Here is an 11,765-nt window from a genome sequence, read left to right as displayed (position 1 = left end):
CGGGGTGGTACTCCAGAGCCCCATGTGCTTAGGCTCCAATCTGCCCTCTCTCGCCCTACAGCCAGGAGCTGGGAACAGCCGCTGGGCCTCTCTGGGCCTCGGTCTCCTTGTCAGTTCGTACCTACAAAAATGAGCAAAAGAGGCGGAAATCCCTGCCCTCACAAGTTTATATTTGGGGCGGGGGGCCTACAGGGGACTCTCTGGAAGGTTATTTGCCCCCCGTTAGGTCTGACTTTTCCCAATGAGCCACGCGTTCGCTTATACTTGGGCGCTCTCTTTCCATAGGTTTTGACCGTGGGGTGACACCTCACCGTGGCGGCGTTCCGCCAGCCAGAGGCCATCGGTACACGGAATGTGCCGCCCGGAGCCCTGGGTGTCCGGGAGGAGCTCCCGCCAGGCCTGCAGGATCCCACCTGCCCGTCAGTGGAAGGACGGACTGTTTTACATCACCAGAGTGAACTGGGTCAAAGTTTACTCAATCACAAGTTGTGCAAGGACTTGCCGTGGCCGGTCTGCGATTCTAGGCCGCCCAGCACTCATTAACAGCTATCTGTTCAATGATTATCTCCCTTGGGGGTTGTGGTGGTAAGCCCGTCCAGAAGCACAATGGACTGGGGCCGCGATCCAAAGTCCTGCCCCTGACGTCAGAGATGAGCCTCCCCGGGGGTAGCCGAGGGGCGGGGCCCTCCTCCTCGATGGGATTTAAGGCCGGGAGGTCCGGCCTCCAAACAGCGAGCGCGGCCTTCCCATTGGGAACGTTTGTCCACCGGCCGGAAGCACCTCGTGGGAAGCCCTTGGATCTCTCATCGAGATCATCCGAGAAGGAGAAAGGTAGGTAGAGCTTTTTAGTTTGCGTGTCTAAAGGTTACGGAGCCTTCGCAAACTCGTTTCCTTTTTTCCGCAGCGCTTCGACGGTCTCGTGAGGTGCCACCAAAGAGACGCGTCGAGTTTCCCTGGGGGCGTCCGTTAGGTTGTTCAAGGGGCCTGTGTTTTCTATTTCAGGGAAGCGTCCGTGGCCCTTAGCGCAGCCCTGCAGAAATGCCTCCTCAGCTCCCCAGCAGCCTCAATTTCTCGGCCAAGGTCGTCCAGGGCACCCTAGACAGCCTGCCCCAGGCGGTGAGGGCATTTGTGGAGAGTAGCGCCAAGCTGTGCCAGCCGGACCATATCCACATCTGTGACGGCTCCGACGGCGAGAACCGGAAGCTGCTGGACCAGATGGAGGCCCAGGGGGTGATCAAGAGGCTGCGGAAATACCACAACTGGTAAGCCGGCCCCCAGCCCCGCCGTTCCCGCCGTCCCCGCCAGCAGAGGCGGACCCGAGACCCAGCGGGGGCCGGGGTGGGCCGTCGACTCTTGAAAAACTTAGTGAAATGGCCCGAACCATAGAGACTGCAGTCTCATGACATTCACAGAGCAGCTCAAGTCGGCCGTGAGATAGCAACATAGGGACACTCCCTGCGAACTCCATCCCTGACGAGGACGACAGCCAGACCCGCCCTCTCCTGAGAGACGAGCTCAGTCTAGTAACATCTCCTCGGCTGCGCCCCGGTTGGTGCGGTTGTCCACACGTGTGGGGCACCGTCCGTGCGCCGGGCACCTGTGAGGTGCGGGAAGGGCACGGTGCTGCACGGGACTGGTCCGTTCCCCCCTGACGCCTGGCGGAAGGGAATCCCGTGCGCAGAGGCAGCGGGGGAGGGCGACACTGCCCCCTTTGTTCCTAACCAATTTTTTCAAAATTTTTTGCAGCTGGCTGGCTCTCACTGACCCCAGGGATGTGGCCAGAATTGAAAGCAAGACGGTCATCATTACCCAAGAGCAAAGAGATACCGTGCCCATCCCCAAAACCGGCCCTAGCCAACTAGGTCGCTGGATGTCCGAGGAGGACTTCGAGAAAGCATTCAATGCCCGATTCCCAGGGTGCATGAAAGGTGAAGGAGACAGTTGCTTGACTGGGAAAAATCAAACAGAAGCAGAGGGCCGGTGCCGGTAGGAAGGGCGATGTCGTCGTGTTGTCGTCTGCGATGCCGGGCTCATTTCTCACCCCTTCTTCCCCCCCCCCCCCCCCGCCCCCGACCGGCCCCTCCAGGTCGCACCATGTACATCATCCCATTCAGCATGGGGCCGCTGGGCTCCCCTCTGTCGAAGATCGGGATCGAGCTGACAGACTCCCCCTACGTGGTGGCCAGCATGCGCATCATGACGAGGATGGGCACCCCGGTCCTGGAAGCACTGGGCGACGGGGACTTCGTCAAGTGCCTCCATTCCGTGGGATGCCCTCTGCCTTTAAAAAGTAAGTGTACCCTTTCCGGGCCCAAAGTTGCAACGGCAAATCAGCCTCGTCTCGAGCCCTGGGCCTTTGCCCCGGGGACCCCCCCCCCGGGTGGGGAGGCAGCACGCTCACCCGGGCTGTGTCCTCCTGCGCAGAGCCCCTGGTGAACAACTGGCCTTGCAACCCAGAGATGACCCTCATCGCCCACCTGCCCGACCGCAGGGAAATCGTCTCCTTCGGGAGTGGGTACGGCGGGAACTCGCTCCTCGGGAAGAAGTGTTTCGCCCTCAGGATAGCCAGCCGGCTGGCTAAGGAAGAGGGGTGGCTGGCAGAACACATGCTGGTAAGTTGCAGGAAGTCGTGCACCCGCACGGCGGGGACCTGGGGGCGGGGGCGCGTGCGGAGGTCCAAATGCCCACGCATGTGCAGTTCCCATCAGGCAAGGCCAGTGTGCCCCGAGGACAGGTTTAGAAACCCCACCGAGGATTGTTAATGCCTCTTTTGAATCACTTCAAACCGGAGCTCCCTTAGACTTTCTTATTTATTTATTTATTTATTTATTTTTTAAACGTTTATTTATTTTTGAGACAGAGAGAGACAGAGCATGAACAGGGGAGGGGCAGAGAGAGAGGGAGACACAGAACCTGAAACAGGCTCCAGGCTCTGAGCGGTCAGCACAGAGCCCGACGCAGGGCTCGAACTCACGGACCGTGAGATCGTGACCTGAGCTGAAGTCGGACGCTTAACCAACCGAGCCACCCAGGCGCCCCTAGACTTTCTTATTTAAAGTGTTCGCTTTGACAGCTGAAGACATAGGTCTTGGGAACCTACCCTTTTGGGGCTTCTGGGCACTCTCCCATACTGAACCACTGGCCACCGGGAGGGACCGGAGGAAGCAGATTAAGGAGGAATCTTGTCCCCAACAGATCCTGGGCATCACCAACCCCAAGGGCCAGAAAAAGTATTTTGCAGCAGCCTTTCCCAGCGCCTGTGGGAAGACCAACCTGGCCATGATGAACCCCAGCCTCCCAGGGTGGAAGATAGAGTGTGTGGGAGATGACATTGCCTGGATGAAATTTGACCAAGAAGGTGACTCTCTTAGACCTAACCGTTGACGATGATTGCACTTAGGTGAACTTTTGGCTTTCAAAGCGTGCCAGATTCTCCCAAGTCCACGGTATTGGGCTTTTTGAGTCTGTTCTTTCGGATCTTGCAAAGCCCTAGGAATATGTTTTCTGCGAGCATTCTTTAATTTAACATAGGATCTGGATTGAAATGGGGCCCCATATGCTGCTGCTTGTTTATACAATAAATGTGTTAAAACACTCTTGGTGGAAAACCGACGAGGAAGGAAGGGTTGTAAAAGTGTCAAAGCGGAAAATCATGCTCGGATGAGAAAAGAGGAATCTCTTCTAGGGAGGAAGAAAAAAAAAAAAAAAAAGATTTGAGAATTCGGTGCAAAGATTAGCCTGGTCAGAGCTAAGAATATCCGTTACGTTTTGTTTGGCATTCATGTCTACCTTTCTGGTTGACAACTTTCCAGGTAACCTAAGGGCTATCAACCCAGAAAATGGCTTTTTCGGGGTGGCTCCTGGAACCTCTGTGAAGACCAACCCCAACGCCATCAAGACCATCCAGAAGAACACCATATTCACTAACGTGGGCGAGACCAGCGATGGGGGCTTTTATTGGGAAGGTATCGACCAGCCGCTGGCCCCGGGCATCAGGCTCACATCGTGGAAGAACAGCGAATGGTCCCCCCAGGACGGTGAGCCCCCTCCTGGAGACCCCAGGGCCCCAGCCTCTAAGCACTACTGGTTTGGGCGAGATGCTAAGGGGTGCCTCCTCTCTTGCTGTTGCAGGGGAACCTTGTGCCCATCCCAACTCACGCTTCTGCACCCCTGCCAGCCAGTGTCCCATCATCGACCCTGCCTGGGAGTCTCCGGAGGGGGTGCCCATCGAGGGCATCATCTTCGGAGGCCGCCGACCTGCCGGTGAGTCTCTGCTTCGTTCGGGCTGGGAGCATGGGTGTGTTGGCTTCCAGAAAGCGTCCATGGAATCTCTCCTTTTTCGTGACCTCGCCAGAGGGCACCAAAGATCTCCAGCTTCCAAAAATCCAGGATAATTGGCAAGGCTGGATCCTTGACGGGCTGTGGCTCTATCTAATTAAACTTCCAGCTGCGTGGCCTCGGTGGTGTAACTTTGACAGCGGTTTTGTGCGCGTTGGCTTTGGGAGGACAAAAGCAGCTCACGTAGAAAGATACCGTTCCTCTGTGTCTTTCCATTTCGGGAGATGCCATCGCCAGCCCAGGGGTCTGTGTCAAAGCCTTTACGGGGTGTTCCTTTTCTCCTGCTACAGGGGTCCCTCTGGTCTACGAAGCTCTCACCTGGCAGCATGGAGTGTTTGTGGGGGCGGCGATGCGATCAGAGGCCACAGCAGCTGCGGAACACAAAGGTAAATCTGAGTGAACAACTCAAACCGCAGACCAGAGGGACTGGTGTGCTCCCTGTCTCCGCGTGCTCGTGCCAACGATAAATGGCGCCAGTATTGTCCCATAAGAGCATGATTTACCAGCGGGATCCCCCTCTCTGTTCATAGGCAAGGTCATCATGCACGACCCCTTTGCCATGCGGCCTTTCTTTGGCTACAACTTTGGCAAATACCTGGCCCACTGGCTCAGCATGGCCCAGCGCCCAGCAGCCAAGCTGCCCAAGATCTTCCACGTCAACTGGTTCCGGAAAGACGACGAAGGCAAATTTCTCTGGCCGGGCTTCGGGGAGAACTCCAGGGTGCTGGAATGGATGTTCAACCGGATCAACGGGGAAGCGGGTGCCAAGCTCACACCCATAGGCTACATCCCTGAGGAGGGCGCCCTGAACCTGAAAGGCCTGGGGGACGTCAACGTGAAGGAGCTCTTCGACATCCCCAAGGGGTTCTGGGAGAAGGAGGTGAAGGACATCCAGAAGTACTTGGAGGAGCAAGTTAACACCGACCTGCCCTACGAGATCGAGAGAGAGGTCCTTGCCCTGAAGCAAAGGATCAGCCAGATGTAATCAGACCCGAGAGCTTTCCTTTTAAGAGCAGCCCCCTTTCCAGTGCAACCGGGAGCAAGAGAGAGGGGGATTTTCTCTGTGGACACCACCCATACCACTGCCATGACCACACCGATGGGCCGATTCGAAAGACACGGTGTAATTTTTCAGATAAGACCACAAAGTACGGGCTGGTAACTATGGGATGAGTGCACGTTGGTTCAACCCTAAGGACACCAGGCATTCAGTCTTTCCTGTTTTTATCTCTTTAGCTGTGTCAGTTAGCTGGAATGCACGGAGAAAACTACTTGAACTGTGTGTGTGTGTGTGTGTGTGTGTGTGTATTTCTTGTTATCTGAGATGTATATAATACCTTTGGAAAAATCGTGGGCAAGATTACCTACTAGTTGTGGCTAGAAAGAAACGCTGCTTTATTATTAATATGCACGTTTAAATTATTTTTATATACCCCTGGTTACGTACCTTCACGCGATTTCCATGTTTTCCCCTAACACTTCTTGGAAAAATCACAAAATAAACTTTTATAGAAAATATGGATTCATTCACTTGGTGTTTCTGATCTGAACGGGCAAAAAGCGAGGACTCTCTGATGAAACACGTCGGGGTCCGAATCCCCTCCAAAGGAGGTGGGGACGTCAGGATCATCCCTGGGGAGGGAGGGAGCTGGGGGCGGGGGGAGGGAGGGCACAGAAAGGAACCAGTTAGGAGAGATGAGCAAAGATGTCACGCTTGGGGCTTTCTGAATTAACCCCCAGATAGTGTCTAGAAGCCACTGACCCGTGGGTTTCAACACTGCAAACCTTGAAGTGAATGGTAGGCCTTGTGTAACTGAGTGGGAGAGTTTAAAACGTGCTTCCTGGCAAAACTTTGGTCTGGGGGTTCAGCCTTCCCTGTTACATCGAGGGCAATTTCACGCACTTTTGTCGCTACACTCCTGTCGACCAACACTTTTCTCAACTGACATCCACGAGGGAGGAGAGTAGAGAGAAAGCCGAGGGGAGCTCTGTGGCACAAGCATTAATTGAGCACCTTCTGTATACTGAGCAGCGTGCCCATAGCGGGCCACCCTGAGGAGAGCGGGTGGTGTGGTTTGGCCTTAAGCCCCTCCCTGCCCCCTCTCCTCACCCCCCCCCCCCGCCCCAGACTCGGGGTTGGCGGCATTTACTGGGGGGTCAGGAACGATGCAGACCCAAAGCTGGATTTCCACCTGCACAGCACACGTGCGCTGTGCAGGCAAACACAGCACCCTGCACCTGCCGTCCCCCCCCCAGGGCGCAGCTGGTTAGAGTGACTTCACCCCTCTGAGCGTCCGTCGGAGCTGGGAGATCGCAACCCGAGTTTTCTTTCCCTTTAAAGAGCTGAGAGCTGGCCCGGCCCTCCCGACAAAGTGTCATGTTCCAATACCAAAGCCACTGATGGGGGAAAAAAAAAACCACTTCATGGAATTAAGTGTCATCTGCTGTATTAATTTAAATCGGTGGCTTTCAAACTTGTTTTTTCTTTTCGTTACAGAACCCTTGCTTGACGCGTGCTCTGACTCAGACACCGAACGCCGGAGGGAGACAAAGCAAGGGAGCGTCCACCCCCGGGTTGGGGGTGGGGGGGGGAAGCTGGGACCCAGGTTCCCGGCTTCTGTTTCCCTGCCCGCCTGGTGGCCTCTGAGGCAGTTCCCTGGACCCCCGAGAAGGGCTGACAGGTACAGCGGGGGCGTCTTTGTGAAGATGTGTGTCCTGGGCCCCAGGGTCCTGTCCTAGGCCCCCAGCAGGACTCTGGTTTTGTGGCCAAGCTGGCCCTCCTGGAAGTTTTTACGCTCCTGCACGGCATCACCCACGTGCCCCGGGGACTGGCATGTGAACCTGTTCCCGCCAGGCCCTGGAAGCCTGGGGATCAGCCTAGAGGAAACGCCTTAAAGAGAATAGAGGTTTTCAGGGGACCACAAGAACTCCACAGTTGCCATTGGCCCTTGACTTGTTTTCCCCAAACGGCCAAGCAAGTGCTCCGTCCACCTCCAGGTCCTGGTTTCTATGCCGGGAGCTTTGGCTGTCGTGGTCAGGATGCTGTGACCTTATTTGCCAATGTCATCTTGCGGTGCCCCAGTCCCTGCGGGGCGGAAAGACAGGCAGACCGGGCCAAGTCGGTTTCCAGGTGCTGATTCCTGCTCAGCCCCCCCCCCCCCCCCCCCCCCCCCCCCGCACGCAGTAGCCCAGACCACCGCTGGGGCCGATGTCTTCCACCGGAATCTACCACAGGGGCTGTCTCCCGACTGGCACGCGTCTCGGGCGCTGTGCTGGAGTCTGGGTTAAAGACTAGAACACGGGGGGCGCCTGGGTGGCGCAGTCGGTTGAGCGTCCGACTTCAGCCAGGTCACGATCTCGCGGTCCGTGAGTTCGAGCCCCGCGTCGGGCTCTGGGCTGATGGCTCAGAGCCTGGAGCCTGTTTCCGATTCTGTGTCTCCCTCTCTCTCTGCCCCTCCCCCGTTCATGCTCTGTCTCTCCCTGTCCCAAAAATAAATAAACGTTGAAAAAAAAAACTTTAAAAAAAAAAGACTAGAACACGGTAGGTACACAGCAAACACTGAGGTGGGACAACAGACCTGCCTTTGAGCTCCCTGGAGGCACCCAAGGACCACGTGGCAGGTGGGCGGGGGCCGGGGTGCTAGGCAGGGGCACATTTGGGGGTCGGCGGGTACAGGTCTCGTTCTTCTTGCTTTCTCTCCTCAGGCCCACCCTAACCCGGAGCCCCCGGGGTGCCACACGGCCTGTCCCTTCCAGAGCTTTAAGACCACCAGGCACAGGCCCCAGAGGGCTCCCTTGACCCGCTCCCCTGCCGAGGGCACCGGATCAGCGACCTTGGCCGTCACGGTCAGCAGTTGCAGTAAATAGGGCACCAGGTTCCCTCATCCATGGGAAAGGGCCTGCCTCCGCCACGGCCACCCCCACCCTGCCACCTTCCCGCCCGGGGGTAGTAAACACTGATGACCTTGGACCCGTCCCAGCTCCGCCTCTGGCCAGCAGTGTCACCCAAAGTGACCCTCACCTGTGTCAGGGGACAATAACACCCCCTCTGGGGGCCGATGAGGATAAGACAAAATAGCCCAGCTCTGGACTCGGGGTTCCAGAGAGTCTGGATGTGAGTCCCTACTCTACCCCTTCCTAGCAGCGTACCCTCAAGTGATTGCACGAAACTCTGAGCCTCAGTTTCCCCAGCTGTTAAATGGGCATAATAACCATAACTTCTCAGGGGGTTGGGAAGGTCAGACGGGATGCTGTGAGCAAGGCATCTGGCACCCAGCGGGGACACGTTTGCTCTGTCCCGGGCCTTCCGTGCGGCTGTGTTGGCACAACAGGTGGGCGGGGAGCTCACTGCCCCCCCACGGCAGCTGGCCCCTGATGCCCAGCCCTGGGCTGGCTCCGGGGAGAGCTATCTCTGGGAGGAACACAGGGCAGCTGGGGGGCAGGATGGGGGAGTGCACAGTGACCCAAGCAACCCTCACACAAGGTCAAGGACACGCAGTCACCCAGACCAAGGTGGAGAGAGGATTAGCCCTACACTGCCCTCAGGGCTGACCTTCAACACAGCCGGGCTGGAGCCTAGAAGCTGAAATCACCCCACCCGGCCCCTTGACTGCCTCCGGCTCACCCATCCTGGGATGGTGCGACCCCCAGACCTTCCCACCCCGCCGAGGGGCTCCCAGACCTGGGTCTGGATTTCTCTCTGGTCATTGCCCCCGCCGGTGGGACCCGTCCTCCCCCAGTGCTGACGCCCTGATGCTACACAAACTCTCCCCCAGAGCTCTGCTGCTGGCCGGGAGCTGGGCAGGGGCAGAGGATCCCCTCGAGCTGAGAAAACCCTGAGTCAGCTGACCCCATCCCAGTGAACTACCGGAAAGCTTCCTCCTCCGGGTGAAAAGGGAATTTGAGATGGAGACGAAGTCCAGAGGGAGTAAAATAAAGAACGTGACTTTTTTCTGCTTTTTCTCAAGTTTCGCCTCATGTTTTCCCACCCGGACTCGGACAGCAAGCTGAGCACAGGGGGCCCCTTGAGACAGGTGCCACACACGGGTTCTTTCAGGGACCACCTCCCAGGACGGCTCTGCGGATGACAGGGCGTGACGGGTGCACCATGGACGTGGCTCTGATTCTTACAGGGCTGGCCCCGCACGATGTTCTCTCTGCCATCGGTGCCGCCCCCCCCCCCAGCAGTGGGGCAGTGGGACAGAGCCCTGAGGTTTCTCTGGTGCCACAGAGCCGGGATTTGGGGCTGCCGCAGATCACCAACGGACGTCACCGGTCCGCACAGTAGCACCGTGGCGGGGCCAAGAACACATTTGCTTTGCTGACACCTGTCACCGTGTCTGCACGGACGCTCGTTCCTGGGGGCTTGTTTGTCTGCCACCTGCTCGGTGCCGTGCGGCCCCCGGGTAATGGGGCACGTAAATGTGTGAATGCATGCCGGGCTCGTCAGCCCGCTCGGCAGAACCTTTCTCCAGGCGAAGCAATTTGCAGCGAAATATGCTGTAAATATTTGTTCAGCCCAGGAAAATGACTTTAATTGCATAATGAAACTCGTGGTAGGTGCTTCTTCCGGACAAAACGACTGGGGAGAAGCCGAGACCACAGCTGTCCCTCTGAGTGCGTTGAAGACAGGGACTAAACGTCGGTTTGCAAAGATTCGGCTCTGCGTGCACCACCCCCCCCCCCCCACCCCGCTCCTTCATGCGATGGGGGTTTTGAGAACAGTCAGGGTGGATGAAGGAAGGGGCTTGGAGGCTGTTGGAGAGAGGAGGGAGACGAAAAGTTCCCCAAATCAGAGAACCAACAGCGAAGGTACCCCCAGGCCCCCCGGACGAAGGGCACTGTGTTTTCCAAAAGTTCTAGTGAGCATCCCGCCTCCCACGGAAAGCTGGTAACTCGAGCCAATGATCGATTAATTGGAAAAAAAATAAGCAGACTGAAAGAAGTTTGTTCTAGAAGAAAATAGTGCCTCCCAACCACTGATTAAAACCCAGCATTCTTTGCTAAAGTAACCACATCAATTCAACGCTAAGTGAAAGATGCCCGCCACGAAAGACACGGCCACTGATTGATTCCGTTTATAGTAAATGTCCAGCACAGGCGAATCCACAGGGATAGAAATTAGATTTGTGTTTGCCTGGGGCCAGGCAGGGGGAGGCATCGAGGAACGAGGAGGGATTGCTAACAGGTACGGGCTTTGTTTTCGGGGTGCCGAAGATTCTCAAATGAGATTTCCACGAAGGTTGCAGACCCTGTGACTATATTAAAAACCGTGGAATTGTGCGTTTCGAGTGGATGCATTTTCTGGTACGTGAGCTACAGCTCAAAAAGTGGTTTTTTTTAAAAAAAAGAATACGCTCAACGAAAACAGAGGTGTCTCTTAACTCACCTTAGAAACGTGTTGTCTGCCAGAGGCTCTGAGTCGGAGGCCCACGCTCACCTTGTCAAAAGGGGACACGAACGAGGAAGAGGGAGGCAGGGTGGCAGGAGCAGCCCGGGCGGATTCCGAGAAATTGGAAAGAAAAGGACAGACTGTTTTTATTATGGGGTTCAATGTCATTTAATGCCAGGCCCGTGAACCTCTCCCAGTTATCACGAGCACCATAAGAATCATTTCTTTCACCGACTTCCAGGAGACACGGGCCAGAGGACCAAAGCCTGACAAAGCCATGAGGCCAGCAGGTGGCAGTGCTGGGACCACCAGGAGCCTCGGATTCCAGGCCGGCTTGCGTCGGCATGGAGCCCAAGGCCGTAACCGCAAACTTCGGCACAGAGAAGAACCCCGGAGTCAGGAGACCCGAGACCATCCCAGCTCTGAGAGCGGATCAGGAAACTCGCCCAAACTGGCTTGGCAATGGGAGGGAGGGAGGGTTTGGCTCATGTCACCACATCAGGGAGGGTCTAGACACAGGGCTCCTCTGAACACCAGCCATGCAGGAGGGTCCACTTTCCTCCCCCCTCCCCCCGCCACCCCCCCCCCCCCCCCCCCGTAGCAGAAGCGCTTGGAATGAGATCCGGGTCACGAAACCAGTATCCTCCGAAGCCACTAGAATCCTGGGACGGTCCCTTCCTCTCTGAGAGCTACCCCCCCACCCCGCACAGGAGGGCCATGCTTTGCCCCCTGGAAGTCTTTCCTCCTCCAACCTGTCACGGAGCTGGGGCCTGGTGGCTCTTCGGAGGGACCCTAAACTTGGGGTTTAGGGAGCCCGGGTCCAGGTGTGGGGAGAAGGACAAGGCGGAGAGGATGAGAGGCCCTGGGGGGCATGAAGAACACGGTCGGCCCACAGAGAGTTCACCTGAAGCCCCTGAGCTGGCCTGCGGTCCCACCCCGGGAACGCCCCCCGCTCCCTGTTCACGCTCGATCGCACCATCCGCCCCTCACGTGCTGCTCAATGCGGCCGATGCCAAGTCCCCGGGAAGGATGGAGT

The 11,765-nt window shown here is 57.1% G+C and overlaps 1 protein-coding gene across 1 annotated transcript; it reads left to right on the top strand.

Moving 5' to 3' along the window:
• The first annotated feature begins 696 nt into the window (after positions 1 to 696).
• Positions 697 to 5,854, top strand: PCK1 (phosphoenolpyruvate carboxykinase 1). The gene is made up of 10 exons (XM_045444141.1): positions 697 to 831; positions 1,003 to 1,262; positions 1,747 to 1,928; positions 2,087 to 2,290; positions 2,425 to 2,612; positions 3,196 to 3,358; positions 3,813 to 4,037; positions 4,132 to 4,263; positions 4,629 to 4,724; positions 4,869 to 5,854. Exons 2-10 carry the CDS (start codon positions 1,039 to 1,041, stop codon positions 5,321 to 5,323), a joined length of 1,869 nt encoding a protein of 622 aa, XP_045300097.1. The 5' UTR covers positions 697 to 831; positions 1,003 to 1,038; the 3' UTR covers positions 5,324 to 5,854.
• Positions 5,855 to 11,765: the final 5,911 nt, after the last annotated feature.

Source organism: Leopardus geoffroyi, chromosome A3 (genome assembly GCF_018350155.1).
Source record: "Leopardus geoffroyi isolate Oge1 chromosome A3, O.geoffroyi_Oge1_pat1.0, whole genome shotgun sequence".
Taxonomy (NCBI): Eukaryota; Metazoa; Chordata; class Mammalia; order Carnivora; family Felidae; genus Leopardus; species Leopardus geoffroyi.
This window is presented reverse-complemented; position numbering and strand designations above follow the sequence as displayed.

What these genes read in the sequence shown, in the direction of transcription:
- PCK1 (XM_045444141.1), top strand. Translation starts at nt 1,039, where the DNA reads ATGCCTCCTCAGCTCCCCAGCAGCCTCAATTTCTCGGCCAAGGTCGTC. An exon ending in CTGCGGAAATACCACAACTG is followed by an intron (nt 1,263 to 1,746) that starts GTAAGCCGGCCC and finishes AATTTTTTGCAG; the next exon opens with CTGGCTGGCTCTCACTGACC. An exon ending in GGCTGGCAGAACACATGCTG is followed by an intron (nt 2,613 to 3,195) that starts GTAAGTTGCAGG and finishes TGTCCCCAACAG; the next exon opens with ATCCTGGGCATCACCAACCC.